The sequence below is a fragment of the Pyxicephalus adspersus genome, chromosome 4 (assembly GCF_032062135.1).
Source record: "Pyxicephalus adspersus chromosome 4, UCB_Pads_2.0, whole genome shotgun sequence".
Classification (NCBI taxonomy): Eukaryota; Metazoa; Chordata; class Amphibia; order Anura; family Pyxicephalidae; genus Pyxicephalus; species Pyxicephalus adspersus.
In genome coordinates, this window is record NC_092861.1 from 63804875 (window position 1) to 63821861 (window position 16987).

Here is a 16987-nt window from a genome sequence, read left to right on the forward strand (position 1 = left end):
GGGTGACTGTGACATTTGATTGACACAGTACTATTACTGACTTACCTTCTACTCTAGAGTTTATATCCTGGCAGGCATGCAAGCCACAATAAAGTGCAGATTCTTTATCATTAATCCACATGTATTTTTAAATGTATCTATATTTTTCATGGTGTCAGCCTGCCACACCTTCTGTGCAGCAAAGGTCAGATTTAGAAAAGGGGAATTAGCATGAAGAGCAGCACACATGAGGACATAAGGAAAGTGTGGTGTGATAGAGAAATAAGCTCATTTATCTCATGCAAGAGTTACTAACTGCATAATGCAAACATTTTACTGGGGAACAATTTTGAACACATTTTTTGTTGACAATTTTTAAGCCTATTTACACTAAAATAAGTATGCTGCTGAAAGTGCAGTTAGTTTTCTTCTATCACGTCAGGTTTTTTCTCTACTACTTATATTATTGCGATTACTGTAGGGTAGATTTGTACAGGCTATTCATTTACATGCCCAACAGTGTGGTCAGAGGTTGTGTGCTGCTCCACGTGGTTAAAAGGCAAAATGTATTTTTCTACTTACACACCTATTTCCTTTCTTTCAGATCATGTCTGGGTCTGCTGTTTCTCGTCATAAGTTCCTAAACAACCCTGATTCATTTTGTTATAACTGTGGCAGTTCCACCATTTCCAGTCAAAGGGCAAACATCAGCACATTTGTAGAGCAAGCCTATTGGACATATTTCAAAGTTAAACTTGGTGATCAAGATAAGTCTTGGGCCCCTCAAAATGTGTGGAAACAGTGTCTCAAGGGTGAACGCATGTGGAAATGGGAACATGTGATAAGATGTTATTTGGTATACCCATGGTTTGGCAAGAGCCAGGAGATCATTACAGTGATTGTAACTTTTGTATAGTGAAAACTTGTACCTTCTGCTATATGCCGAAAGGCTCATTCAGATGAAATCCCAGTGCTGGTTTTCTTTATACTACCCTCTCTTGAAGAACATAATTATGGTGATGAACTAGGTGACAGCAATGATAAAGAGTTTGAAATTGAAGAGTACTCTGTAAGGGATTTGATCAGCATGAGTTGAGTGATTTAGCATGTGATTTGGGACTATCCAAGAAGGCTTCAGAACTCCCAGCATCATGACTGTGTGAGAAAAACTTACTTGAAAAAGGAACAAAGGTATCGTACTTTCGAACCAGAGAAATTGCATTTCTGCAGTACTTTAGAACTGACAGTGGCTTTGTGTATTGCCATAACATACATACCTGGTTTAATGGAGGAATTGGGAATTCCAATCTATAACTCAACTGAATGGCAACTATTCATGGATAGATCAAAGCGGAGCTTAAAGTGTGTCCTACTTCACAATGGCAATATATTTGGGTCAGTCCCAAATGGTCATTCAGTTTCTCTATGTGAAGAATATGCAGATAAAAAGAGAGTTATTGAATTGTTGCAATATCACTAACACAATTGGGTCATCTGTGTTGACCTTAAAATGGTATGCTTCCTTCTTGGTCAGCAACGCTGATACACCAAGTATCCCTGTTATCTGTGCATGTGGGACAGCAGAGCTCGTAAGAGGCATTGGGTGGAAAGGAATTGACCTACAAGATCTGCCCTAAAACCAAGTAATCCAAACATTCTACATGAGCCACTTGTTGATAGAAGGAATATCATATTCCCGCCTCTGTGCATAAAACTGCATCTGATGAAGCAGTTCGTTAATGCTTTGCCAATTGAAGGAGACTGTTTCAAGAACCTCATTTTAGCATTTCCTAGGCTGAAAAAATAAAGGCCGGTGTGTTTGATGGTCCACAGATTTGGCAGCTCATCAAAGATGAACATTTCATCAGGACAATGTCAGAAGTTGAAAAGAATGCTTGGTTATCATTCAAATTGTCAAGGACTTTCTTGGAAACCCACAAGAAAATAATCACACAGAAATTGTCCAAGGTGAACGATTCCACCATGATTTGAAGGTCATAGAAGGATGGTATCAGGGTAGATGGAATGCACATATGATGGCTGACTATTGTTGGAGCATCCAGCGAGATTGTCCTAACACTGAACACTCCAGGAAAAGCTATAAGCGTAAATCTTTACCTTAACCGCTTACCCGACATTTAAATAAACAGTACATTCAAGTTATTATTTCATTATTTTCTTTTTTGACAAAAATGGAGGGTACCCTGTGTCATAAAAACTTGATGTGGTAGCAAAAAACTGGGGTCATTTCTAGATTTCTAGATTCACCACCCAAAAATTAGTAAAAAACAAGTTTAAGATCTAGCTCGACAAAAAATGCGTTCCCCAGTGTATTAGGCCTCCTGTCAAACATAGCTATGCTATGTAGCAGACCTGGGTAAATTTCAGAACTGAAAAAGCAGTGCTTTGGCAGATAAATGGCTCCCTAAAAAGTATTTATTCAACCTTTTAATATGTTTGCATGGTGTTCAGCTTAAATTGCTCTCAGGATAAAAACATGTGCTTCAAGGTTGGCTTTGCTGACCTTGCCAGTTTGCTATATGTAGATGTGAACAAAGGGGAATTTTAGTGTTTTGGGTAGGTTTTCTAACATTCATTTCAATTCTTTCTCTCAAATACAGTAGTTGTGGGGCAGCATGGTTGGCTCAGTGGTTAGCACTTTTGCCCTTGCAGCACTGGTCACAGGTTCAAATTCTGGCCAGGACTCTATCTGCAAGGAGTTTGTGTGTTCTCCCTGTGCTTGCATGGGTTTTCTCTGGGTACCCTCGTCTCCTCCCACATCCCCAAAAATCATGCAGTTTGACTATATTAATGACATACTGTATAAATATGGTAGGGACATTAGATTGTGAGAACCTTTGAGGGACAGTCAGTGACATGACTATGGACTTTGTAAAGTGCTTCGTAAAATGTTGGTGTTATATAAATACTGTGTAATACCGACAATAGTCTTGTGCCACCAAACACCACTGACATCTCTTTTTGTATGGGCAGCTCAAAGTAAACCTCCAGCAAAATAAATAAATAATAATAATAAAAAGATCCAAAAAGACAAAGACAGAAAAAAAACCCAACAGAGGTACTAACTCTTTCCAAGGTTATTCGTGACATAAAATGTTTAAATAATAGAGCTGAACATTCAAAATAGATAAAATGCATGTAAAATTTGTCTTTTTTTCCTGCCATATAGCTGCAGCAGAAAATAAAAGGATTAAAAAAAAAATACAATTTCTTTATAAGAGAGCTGTCATAATAACATGGGTGACAAATGTTTCCCACCTTCTTTTTTTGCTCTCCTATGATCTTAAAGAGGCTGAATCTGTCTGTTATCCTATGTAATTATCTAACTTATTGCCTTTATTCTTTTTTTTTTACCCATAACATAAATATTCAATAAGGACATCCAAACACCTACATATACATTTTATCTGACTCACCTTACAGAGTGAGTAACACTAACAAATCCTCCTTAGCATCTTGTTGAATGAAAATAGAGTGAGGTCAAATGTCAGATTCTTTGGCACTTAATTAAAAGTCATGGTGTAGACTGACTGACCTAAAAACAAATCATCCTAATTAGTAAAATAACATCATGCAAAACTAGGGCATAGCTACAAGCGGGGCAAGAGGGGAACTGATAAGGTCATATTGCCCATGCATAAGTCACACAACACAATCTTGTCACATTACACTGCTTTCAGAAAAAATAACATTTATCTGTGCTTCTTAAGCTTTTTGAAATAGTTTAAACTAGATACATATTTTATTACTAGCAAAGGGATATATATATATATATATATATATATATATATATATATTTTCATAATATAGGACTCAGTTATTAGATTTTTCCTCCTAAACACATGGCTTTTGGTTTGGTTTTTCCCAAGCTGATCTTATACAATATTAGCTCATGATACTAGGTGTGCTTTGCATGCAACCATGGTACATTACACTTGGTGTAAAGAACAACACACATCATCCTTCTTCAGTCAGATAACAAAGGGTATGTACAGTTTGTAAACAGGGTGATAAATATGAACAGCTCAAATGAATAATTAACTGCCCTGAAAACAAGCGTGGTCATTGAATTTTTTTTCCACTTTAGACAAAGGTTAATGATAATACTGTAACAGGTTGGGTAGTAGACAATAAGGAAATAGATAAAAAAATGAAATATATATCAACTTTGCGTTTATTGGGGTTTTAGGGCTGGTTACTTTTTTTCCAAAATAATGTTGTATCATTTTAACATATAACTTTCTTAGCTGCATAAATAAATATTAACCCTTCTGTATGTATGTGTAATACAATTGTCCTCAGTTTACTGCACTTTGTACAAAGCAAAACCATACTAAACATAGAAATTATTGCTTTTTGAAAGAAGACCTGTAAATTACGCAATATAATTTATATTTATCTGCAGGCATATTGTTCTTAATTTTGTAGTAGTGACATGAGCATAAGCCCATAAATGCGTATTATAGTAAAAGTGGCTCTGAAATGGCCACAGTTCTTAGGGGATTGTTTTAAAAAACTTGACCTAACTGTGTGTATGATTGACAATTTTTCATGCTAAATGTAACATTTCACCTTGTTGCAAAAGGAACTAATGAAAAAGTAATTTAGAGAATACCCAATAGGACAGGTTAACCTAACAAATCACTAAAATTGGATTACTGCAGGCAGGACAGATTGATGTAATAGTTGAGATGGTATATGATGAGGACATGCAGAAGCATTTCAGTAGAGTTAATAAAGGAAGGGATGAATCTGGGGCATACTTTAAAGATGGAAATAGTAAGAGGTTGTTAATAGGATAATGTAAAACTTGAATAGGGAGTAATAAATATTAACCCTAGGTGGCGGGCTTTAGGAGTAGGGCTTATGGAGTAGTGTTGGTGTTCGAATTTGGGTTGTCCCTATATTTGACCCAAAAATGGCGGTTCGAATTTGGGCACGAAATGCGACTTTGCGAATTCATGTTTAAAACAAAAAAGGTGAACTTAATTAACCTCTAGTGCCCCGGGGTCGCAGTGGAACTGCAGATGAACTCTCAATAGAGTTTCTCCATTGAGAGTTCATCTGAGTTCAGTTCCCACGGTCACCAGGCTGTACTTATCATGGTTGTGCTTCTAGTCAGCTGTGACTGCAGATGAACTCTCAATAGAGATTTCATCTGCAGTTCATTTCTCATGGTCACCCTGGGAACTGAACTGCAGATAAACTCTCAATGGAGAAACTCGATTGAGAGTTCATCTGTAGTCACAGCTGACGGAAGCACTCCCGTGCCTCCTATCAGCTGTGATCGCATGTTCCAACGCAAACAGGAGAATTCCCAAGGATGCAAGAATGCAACAGGAGAATTCCCAAGGATGCAAGAATGATTGCAGCCCTGAGAATCCACTGCGATCCCTGGGCACTAGAGGTGTCCTGGGAATCACAAACAGGAGGATTCCCTTGCAGCCCTGGAGGATTCCCAGGGCTACAAGGGAATCCTTCTGTTTGTAATCCCCGGGCACTAGAGGTTAATTACCCTCTAGTGCCCCGGGATTGCAGTGGAACTGCAGATGAACTTTCAGTGGAGTTTCTCCATTCAGAGTTCATCTGTTCCCATGGTCACCAGGCTGTACTTATCATTGATGCCCGGGGGTCATGGTGGAACTGCAGATGAACTCTCAATAGAGTTTCTCCATTGAGATTTCATCTGCAGTTCATTTCTCACGGTCACCGGGCTGTACTTTTTAGCCAGTGACTGTGGGAACTGAACTGCAGATGAATTGGAGTTTCTCCAAATTGGAGTTTCTCCATTGAGAGTTCATCTGCAGCCACAGCTGACTGCAAGCACTCCCATGCCTCCTATCAGCTGTGACCGCATGTTCCAACGCAAACAGGAAAATCGCAAACAGGAGAATTCCCAAGGATGCAAGAATGATTGCAGCCCTGAGAATCCACTGCGATCCCTGGGCACTAGAGGTGCCCTGGGGATCGCAAACAGGAGGATTACCTTGCAGCCCTGGAGGATTCCCAGGGCTGCAAGGGAATCCTCCTGTTTGCAATCCCCGGGCACTAGAGGTTAATTACCCTCCAGTGCCCCGAAATCGCAGTGAAACTGCAGATGAACTCTAAATGGAGTTTCTCCATTCAGAGTTCATCTGAGTTCAGTTCCCACGGTCACCAGGCTGTACTTATCATTGATGCCCCAGGATCGCAGTGGAACTGCAGATGAACTCTCAATGGATGGTGGGTTGGTGCCTCCAATCAGCTGTGACTGCATGAGAACTCAGATGAACTCAATGCTAAGTACAGCCCAATGACCGTGAGAATTGAACTCAGATGAACTCTCAATGGAGAAAATCTAGTGCCCTGAGATCGAAGTGGAACTGCAGATGAACTCTCAATGAAGTTTCTCCATTGAGAGTTCAGTTCCCACGGTCACCGGTCTGTGCTTATCATTGATAAGTACAGCCCTGGGAGCGTGGGAACTTGTGGTCACAGCTGATAGGAGGCACGTGAGTGCTTTCAATCAGCTGTGACTGCAGATGAACTCTCAATGGAGTTTCTCCATTGGGAGTTCATCTGCAGTTCAGTTCCCACTGTCACCAGGCTGATAAGTACAGTAAGAGTAAGAGATTTTCTATCCAAGAACACATACTACAGTTACGCTAGGGCTGCAAAAGCAATCAGGGGACTGGAGCTGTCACACTCAGCTGTTTGACCAACACTTTTGAGTGTTGGAGTGTTATCTAAATTTATGGTGACTGCCGGCATGGGAAATGGTGGAAAACAAATATGTTCTGTTTTGCTCATCTTAAGTTTGAGGAAACAGGAGGACATAAATGAAGAAACAGCAGATAGACAGCCTGCTTCTGCAAATCTCAAATTATTCTCTCCAACACCAAACGAACCAAGCCATTTCCAGGCAACATTTGTGATACAAGCCTGGGATCAAGTGGCAAAAACAGTTGGTGTGGATCAAAGCATTTGTGTTATAAACATCTGAAATTAAAATCATACAGTATTTATAAAGCATATATATTTAAGAAATGTTCATTGTTAGTAGGTTATTTCAAAAATTTCAAAAATAACTATTCTGTATTTTTTTTTAGCATCATAAAGCCACATTGAAATCTGCAATGAAGAAGAAAGACTCTAAAACTTCTAGTGTAAGTATACAGGTACTTTTTAACAATGAATATTGTGCAGTCAATAGATTTGTATGGGATTGTACATGCATTCCAATAAAAAAATGTGTAGAACCTACTGTGTCTAGAAAACTATTGGGAGTATGACATAGATCCTCCAGCAAAAAAACAAAAATTGACAGTAATTGAATTGACAGTAATTCCACTGCATGCCCAACTCATTGTTCTTTCAAAAGCTGTTAAAGTTATATTTACAACTCTGAAACAACACTTTTAAGTTCTGCATTTTCATTGTTCCTCCAAAGGTTGTCATTTGCAACCCAAAGTGTCACCTAATTAAAAAACACATTAAAAAAAAATTTGTCCTATGTCTTAATGATACATTCCTTCTTCCTGTTCTAAAAATATGTAATCAATTAGGCCCAATAAATACCCTTTATCCGTTTCATAGAACCGCATATCTTCAATGTCTGTGGCTACAATTCATGCTCCATTTAGCATGCCTTTCTTTACACCCCATTGTACTGTAAAAGTCTAAAACTATTTAAACACCCACACCAATAATACTCAATACAAGGAATCATAGTGTTCTCGTAGGCAGGAAGCTGATATTGCAGCTGCTCTGCTTTACCCTAGTGTTCATTTACAAAAAGTAAAATTAGGAATATTTGTTTATTAAAATGCATTACTAATAAACTGTGATTTCAGATATCCTTTAGTTTGTGTCTTTATTGGGTTCTAAAAGCTGAGAATGTGGCAATCCCTTAAATATAGTTGTGTCAATTATTGTGCCTAAAATGCCAGTAATAGAGTACCTTGGTAAATACTTATTTTTGTTCAACTTCGTCTACTACATTTGAAGATTTAAAATTTTATAGATTTAATTTGACCAATTCTAATCACAATAATTCCCCAAGAGATCTATGGCTGTAGAGAGTAGAGAATGCCAGCTGAATTTTCAATTTATTATCACTGGGGCTCACAAAGAAGATAGATGTGCAACTTCAGGTATCTGTTTTAAGTAGACTTTCATTATAAATCATTTTGCATAGGGGAGAAAAGGCTTTGATGGCATCTACTGAACATGAATATTCAATTTACACATTCTAAACACAAAGAGAAGCCCCACAGCCTTCACTGATAATAAAAAAAAAACTCAAGGAACTTTCATAGCAGTATGAAAAATGTTGTCTCTAAGTCCTTTCATTGCTCCTGATCAGTTTGATGTGACACTTTAGTGTATGGGACATTCATAATGCAGTTGTGGCACTTTTATAAAGAAAACAAAAACTTTGATTATTTATATTGCAAAATGTTTAGAAATGTGAGTTAAAAAAACAACACAGAGAGCTCCATGATTGGTGAAGAGCAAGAGATAGCAAAATCTGCTCGTTGTTTTACACATATGCCTAAATATCTCAATCTGAACAATCTGATTCCCATTCTGTTAACAAGTTACTATGAATATGCAAACAAGTGTGCCCCAAAAGGCAAGAAGGCAAAGGTCTTGTCACCAGCAGGTACCATGGTCTTCCTACAACTAATCTGCTCCCCCTTCCTGACTTACCATGTCTTTTATTGCATTGTGTTTCTGTGTAAAATGTTGTCACCTTGGCTTTGCTACTTCATGTCAGAGCCTCCAGCCAAGAAAAAAGTGATCACCAAATCCCATTTAAAATCTTCAAACCATTTACAGGTGGCAGTGCCTTAGAGATCAGATTTGTTTGGCTAAATATTAGTTTTAATTCTACTGCAATCTTCAAGGTGCACCATATCAAGGTGTAAAATGTGTATCGTTATTGAAATAAAGTTGTGTAAATGTCTACAGAAAGATGAATGAGCAAGAAACCACTGATAAAATCCGTGGATTCATCATACAGGCATACCTAAGCAAAAAATCCTAACTAAAACCCTACTTTAGACATATAACAATAATTTACACGATATTTTGTTACTTAGCTTTGAATCAGAGAATTTAATATCACATGTTTGCCAAGACACAGGCATACCTGCTTCCCTTTTGTTCCTCTTTATGTGACCTCTCTGTGTCTCTCTTAGGCTGTGTGTTTGTATGTCTTTGCCAGTGCTTACCAGATTTACCCAGCTCCACTTCCTGTTACCCCTGAAAATTGTCCTATAGAAAATCTGTATCAGTCAATTTACATATCAGTGAACGCTGAAATGTAAATAAACGTGAAACTGAAGTGAAACAGTCAATTTTTAATACTAGCTTTAAAAATTGCCAAGGTAACACAATATCATGCTTCAGATACACATCTATGAGGATATACATCTATTCCCAACAAGGGTGCCATGAAACCCTAAGGTTCCTCCAGCGGTTGCTGGGGTTTCCATGAGCAATAAGCAGTTTTTGACTCACAGTTCAGTTTAACTGATACCAATGATCTTTTTGGCTATCTGTAAGAATGATATTCTTCCGAATGCCCCACAATGTAAGATGCATTCTTCCCAATGATCACTACACTAATTTACTATGAGTATTGAATATAGTAACTATGGTAGGGGTTCCTTGAAAACCTAAAAGGTATTTCAAGAGGTTCTCTCAAGTTAAACAATTTTGAGAAACACTGGTCTAGACACAGGAGTGCCCAGGCACCTTTACATTCAACAATATGCTCTGCTATATTCAGGAGGAATTGCAGACAAATGAACATTTTTTACCAGTACTGCTTAGGCTCAACACCTCCTAGGTGTTTGCTAGGTGTAGTAAATCTTCACTTTTTCAATTCAGTTTAACTTTAGGTTAGAATACTACCAATATTACCTAATATTGTTACAGAAACAAGTGTGCTTTTTAAGTATATATTTTCATATAGCCCTGGTAATTTTTTCTAAAATGTCATGTTTTGCTTTGTTTGTTTGCTCAGATACTGAAATCTCCACCAAAATCAGCTGGAAGAGAGACAAAATATGTAAGTCTGTTTTATGTTGTTTATGTGAGAAAAAGTTGTTTCTGAAACCTTTAGAAATGTTGAAGAGTTCTACATAATTTCTTTTAAAAGGTGATCTTAGTCATATATAAATCATCATAATAAATACAGATTTTTCTTTTACTACAATAGACACATGCAACATAATAAAAAAGAGGTGTTTTGCACATTCTTGTATATTTAAAAGTTTCATTTCAGGTATATTTTGGCTTGTCATACTAAGTTTGTATGCAGGGGTGGTGGAGCCATATGACATGGCTGCTGCCCACAGGTCCAGACTGGTGGAACATCAAATTGTTGGAGAGGGATATAGCTTCAACAGTTAACCCTGCAATTAGAAATCAAATGTTGAGTCAAAAGACATGCCGTACGTTAGGCTAGGGATGCCACAGAATCAGCACTTTTCAATGGAACCAATAAATAAATTAGGGGCATCACAAACAGCTTATTTGTTTACTGGACTTTCCATGATTTTCAGATTGTTGGCAACACTGTGAAATTTTTAGCTTAATTCTATAGGGTCCTAACTAAAGATTATACAGTGTTATATTTAATTGTAAACTGTCTAAATGATGCTGAATGGATAGAGAGAAAATCTGAGCCTCGGTAAATTAAGGTGTGTGGGCCCTTTTCCAAAATTCCACACACATGTATGCGTGTATATTATTATTTATTTGTAACAACCACAGATTACATTGATGATACATTTAGAAAAGTACGTATATGTATACTTCAAGCCGTTTATAGTCTGGAATCTTTCGATAACATAGACAAAAAGGCACACAATGTCAGTGGGTCCTTTATGCTACAATTACAGCATTTACAGGGAACTTTACTTGTGAAATTATTTCTTTCTTCACTGTCCTGTAAAGTCTTCGTTGCAGTCCACGATCAATCAGCGTGGCTTGTGTCCCGTTTTCTTCTTCCTCCCAGGATTTAGCAGGAAAGCAAGGGGCAGTAATCCGAGCAATAAGTTTGAAGCTAGGAATGAACATGTGAGAACACTCGTTGATAGTCACTTCCACAAGTTTTTATTCGTTGAATCTTGAATGCACTGTATCATGTCACTCATTATCACCGCCTTCTATTGCTTCGCCGTCACTCAACACGATCTTGTACACGAAAGTTCTCGCGATACAATAAAACTTAAATGAATAAAAAAAATATTCAAATTTTAATTAAAATGATGGGACGCATTGGGCTTCATAAGCCCCCATGAGCTTCATAGGCCCCGGAGCGATGTAACGGCTCAACCCCCCTCCCCTCGGGCCTGGATGAAGGACCAATTTATATTGTGTTATCTTTCCTTCCTTTTTCAGCTCTCTTCTATGTTCTCTAAACTTTTCTATAACTCAAAAAAGTTAATCTATTATTCATTTGCAAGAATCAAAATGGATTTTTCTACTTTGTATTGAAAAATTAAAACTACAGTACAATAAGGACACTACAGACTAATTTGTATTAGGAGTTCTATAACACTAAAAAAGTAAATGCAGAAAGGGTGTCAGACTTAATGGAAAGTTATATAGGTGAATATTAATTTGATAAAGCACTAGATGCATACACATTTAAATAGCAAAGCGTTATTAAAATTGTTACTGAATAGTACTGAAATGCTTCGTTTCTTTTCCCCCATGCTGCTGCCTATAGTGTCATGTAATTCCATACAAAGCAGCCTAATGCATATGCATGTGGCTGGTATGCCAAGTACATTGGAAATCATCTCTGAAGGAATATGTTCTATTTAAAAATGTGAGGAGTCTTCTTATAAACAATTCTCACAGTGATTTATTCAATACAAGTGCTTGTTTTATCATTCTATGTGAATTAGGATTGGCAAGCATACCTAATTTGAGAAGGACTTTATTGAAGTACACATGAGTTAATCAAATTACATAAAAAAAAACTAAGTAAAACTATACCCCTTGATCTTTACCTAGCAAACCAGTCAAAAGATCCTGGTCATTACAGGGTTGCTGCCTGTAAAGTCAAATATATACTAGAAAAGCATAGAGAAACTGTTCATTGTAGACAGTATGGACAGCCAGCCAAGGTAAAAAGCTTGTATGGTACTTAATTTTAACTGTCATGTGCCCCAAAGCAGTGAGGTTGTTTTTTTTTTTTTTTTGGCTGTATGTTGTGAAGAATTATCTTCTGCTGTCCTTCCATTTTCAGCTGCTTTTCAACTGTTTGGTATTGCAGTTGGAATGCGTTCCTATTCAAGCGTATAGAAACTGTTCAGCAGTTGATCATCCTGGAAGGCCACATGAGCTTCTGAAAAATCAAACTGCACACTTTCCAAACACCTACAGAAAAGGGATTTCAATTGCTCCTATTTGTTTCAATAAAAATTGTGGCTTTGGGGTTGTTGAGTACTCGTTGAGATTGGCAAATTGTTATGGTACTGCTATAAATAACTGCTTGTCTGGACATAGCCTTAGGAATGTAAAATTTATCAGACAGGAGAGATACAATAGGTGGTAAAAAAAAAGTAGGCAAAAGAGAATAATCTGAATAATCAAAGTTTTGATAATCAGTGGGTACAAAACAACAAAACAGGGGCATCATACAGACATTAGACAGGGGTTTTGTAGTAGTAAAGAGCATTCGGAGCATCATTATTAAAATAGTATACAATGCAAAACACTGCCAAACCATTACATTCAACAAAGTTTTATTTCTCAATTGTTTGCCAACATCTACAAGGTTACCAGACAAAAGTACCCCAAATCTAGAATTACATTTTGTGATTGAAGGAAATAGTTAGGAATGCAGTTTGTTTTGGGTGGTTGCATATATTATCCTTATTTTTATATGTTTATGCATTTTGTATACAGATTTGGTCTATGTATTTAATGCATAGACTACCCTCAGTACTACATACAAGAATTAAAATAAGATGAATGGAAGTTTTGTTCTGGTATATAGGAGGTTCTATTTCTTCATTTACTGTTTTTCACCTATGTCAGATGTCTGACAATCTCACTATGATTATTGTCTGACAATCTGACAGATAGATAAACACAAGGTGTGAAGTCTATGCATTAAATTTTAAGTTTGACTAATACATTGAATCATAATAAATTACCAGAATGATATAATATACAGCAACAATGTAATATAAAATGTACCTAATATCAGAAAACCCTGTAGATTAATTAAATCTTTAATGCTCACTGCTGTACTTAAAGATGAATGATCCTGCAGAATGTGACATTTCCAGGAGCGTTGAGTTCCTGGTGGTTCCCCCTGCTACAGGGCACAGTAATGATGTATAAGCAAATGAATTGACCCACTGAGCACAAGGAAATACCAGGAATCCGACACTCCCGAAGTGCTGAATTCTGCAAGATCTTCTTCTTTTTTACGGGTAAGTTGACAAAGTGCGGCTTGCAGAAGAGTTGAGTATTGAATGTTTATGCAAAGTAAAGGTAAAAATGCTGCAAATGCTGAGTTAAATAGTTAACCTAAAATATACTAAAATCCTAATGGCTGAACCTTATCTCTTTTGACAGGACAGTAAAGATATTTAGGTATTTTATTGTTCACATAAAAAAAAGCTGTATTGTCCAAGACAGAGGAAACAATTACATATAGTCCCCAAGTTAAGGACATCCAACATACAGGCGACTCCGAGATACGAACCGGGCTTTCCGGCTCGCTCCTGTGCTTGACTGAGGCTTAATAGGGGGTGGGGGTAGTTTGCATGACTTGCAGAACAAATCTTTTGCTAAACACAGCTGAGAAACATCTTTTAACTCTTTAATGACCAAGACAAACTCTGCAGTTGTTTCTTTTTGCATATGAAAGCACAGCTTTCTCAAGAAGTTAACGAATGTCTAGGCTCCATAAAGTTATTTTTTGCTTTGTTTAATTTAATTAACTCACAGTGAGGTTTTTATACAGTAACTGACACCATGCTGCCTAATAATATGTTGAGACCAATATGTGTCCTAATTGCATTTATAAAATAATGTGCCTTTTCTGACTTACAAACAAATTCAAATTTGTATCAAAAAGATGTTTATACCAAGTAATACCATTAAAAAATGTCTGCTTTTCTCAAAGAACCATTTGTTTTTTGAATAACAAAAATGTTATTAGTGAAGCAAGTTAAGCACTGTAATTGCTAAAAACATGGATTAATATGAACAAAAATAGCGAAAGTGTTTCAGAACATTGCAATACATTTTTCTGTAATAGCTGCCAAGTGCTGGTGGGTTATAAATGTAGTAATAGGAAAAATGCTATGTGCTAATGCTATATGCTAAGAACATATCATCTTCCAGTTGCTCTATTTAGTGCTTTGCTGTAACTGAAATATCAATAGGCATAAAACTGGTTGTATGAAGAGACACTAAAGATAACTCCATTAGATCAAATTAATATCCATAATGGAGGTATTACCTAGATCCAACGGCATTCACATTTCAATTTTTTTTTAAAGGTTTAAGAGGATGTGTGGTTCAAGCATAACGTAATAGTAATAACAAATAAACGCAAAGAAAAGACCTTAAGGTGGCAGTATTTATCTGCAGGCTAAAGTCTTTTTTTTTTCAGTGAAACCCCACAGCTTACATAGTGATGACATGATATTGAACCATATTGATTGGTTCCCATTTAGCATTAGGAGACAGAACTTCAGTGAAAGCTACCAGCAGCAATATGTCAGCCAATGGCTCCCAAAGTTGAGAACATTTCTAAATGTATACCTAGCCCAGGGTACACATGCTAAACCTATGTGTATCATTTCTGCATGGACCTAGAAATATGGGATGAACACCAAACATTTTTCCTGAAAAATTAAAAAGTTAATAAACCTATGTAACAAAAACAAAATTGTACTTACTACACTTGCTGCACTTCTTACTACACTGATTGGACTGTGAATCCCATGTGTTTTTCTCTTCCACCTTACTAATGTCTATTCAGCTGAATAAACACCTGTAAGATTCCTAGTTGTGAATTTCTTTTCCGCGGTGGCTGTGTTCTAGAGGAAACTTCACAGAGCCCAACATAGCCACAGCAATATGCCCACTTACCCTCAGGGACAAGTTGTAGATGAAGCTGCTCTGTGCACATACTGTACAAGCTGGTGTTGACTTCACTATCTGATGTCATTTACAGTAGTCCTACACTGCTTTGTAAATTGTAAGAGATGACATCCTTGCACAGTAGAGGTAGACATGTATAGAAAGAGCTGGTGCACGTGTATATAGATATAGAGTGCATATGCAATAAGAACAGGAAGAACTGGAAGGTATGCAGAGTATAGAAGAAACGTTTAGTGCTCAGTAAAAAGTGCTCAAGTCTTCTTGGAACATCTCCTAACATCAGATATTTGGTCAGCAAACCTAGAATGCATTTCTTAAAATTAATTACTTTCCATTTGCTAGCAAATGTTTTGAATCCTGGACCAGATCCATTCCAGGTTTGCTGGATCATCCAGGTTTACTGATGAAAGTGTATCCTCTCCAGTCTTGGAGAGCTTTCATAAATCAGGCCTATTGTGTTTGTGCTCCATGGTTTAAAAAAAAATCTACAATATCCTTAGGCTGATTTAGGTCAACATAAAGCAAGCACTATGCCAGCAGTGGCCAAGAATATTTTTCTTATATCAGACATGTATACAAATGTAAGGCAGAGTTTTAATAAATGGTAACCCATAGTGTTGGCATATTTTTTAAGGTGAAGAAAAAAGTACAAATACAGTAAGTTTTAGTTAGAAATATGTCTCATTAGATTCATTCTTTGCTATGATTACCTTGTAGTTCTGTTGTTTATTGATTTCACTTTTTTTAACTGTGTGTTTTAAACAGATTTTTATATTCCTATTTTTTGTCAACAGGCCTCCATCCAGCATCTAGCAAACACAAGAACAAATAACCTACAGGTCTGTATTTCATGGTTTATAGAGCCTTACATTTCTACTAAAGCAGTCCACGTTGCAGCTTCTAACCCGGATACAAGGCCATCACGTTGGACAAAGTTATTAAGTTGCAGTTATCATAATAATAATGCAGTGGAAATAAATTGCCTGCTGTGACCTGAAAAGTTCAAGTCATCTGCTGATTCTGGATAAAAAATAGCATTACAACCATGGCTCTTTTAGTTAGTACAGAGTAATGACATTAGTGGATACACATTTAGCATTTACATTTACATCCTCAAATGGCTATGTATTGAGTGGCTGAGCACAATTTTTTCATTTGTATAAATCTGTGATATTCTATCAAATACATACAGTTTAGAATTTAAAGAGAATGGATTAGAGCTCACAAGGTCTTAGAGATTGTATAAAGTTTAAGTTAAGTTAAAGTAATAATGGGTTTTAAAAAATGTATATATACCATTTGTATTTGGAGAGATTGTTTGCTCTTGGCATATATATATATATATATATATATATATATATATATATATATATATATATATATACATACCTACAGATATAAATGCTGAATCTCTGTCAGTTTGATAGCTAAGGTTCCTTCCAGTCTATAGCAGGGTTGCAATAACCACTGAATACTCTTGCACCAGTTAGCTGCACCTTTGTGAGGCACCTCATTGTAACTAATTTTTTTAGTCATTTAAAAATTTTGTTATCCCTAACTAGCCTTTGTTAACTCCCTCCCAGGAAACTAACTTATGAAAAACTCACTTCTGTACTCCACAAAGACTTACTTCCTCTAATCAGCTCTGTAACACACCCAAATTTAATATTTCAACTCCATTGCCTCTGACTATATCAATGTAAGTGTAACCCAGTATTAGCTTGGAAGCTTTAGTGTGGTCTGCAAATAAGTCTATAATGAGTCTATACAGAGAGAGGCAGTTTACCCATGAGCAAGAAAAATTGGAAGGCTAAAGCCGTGATGTTGGGAGAAGGAGATATCATTTAGGCACTTTTCA

At 36.7% G+C, this 16987-nt stretch overlaps 1 protein-coding gene across 5 annotated transcripts in view; it reads left to right on the forward strand.

Moving 5' to 3' along the window:
- MLIP (muscular LMNA interacting protein) overlaps positions 1–16987 on the forward strand; it is a 90282-nt gene that overhangs the window by 59949 nt on the left and 13346 nt on the right. For 3 of the 5 annotated variants that reach the window (XM_072408451.1, XM_072408452.1, XM_072408456.1), the window contains exons 8-10: positions 7089–7157; positions 10013–10057; positions 15924–15968. In XM_072408451.1, coding sequence (XP_072264552.1) covers positions 7089–7157; positions 10013–10057; positions 15924–15968 — 159 coding nt within the window. The remainder of the gene's footprint in view (positions 1–7088; positions 7158–10012; positions 10058–15923; positions 15969–16987) is intronic. The other 2 variants (XM_072408455.1, XM_072408453.1) reach the window with 1 other exon arrangement.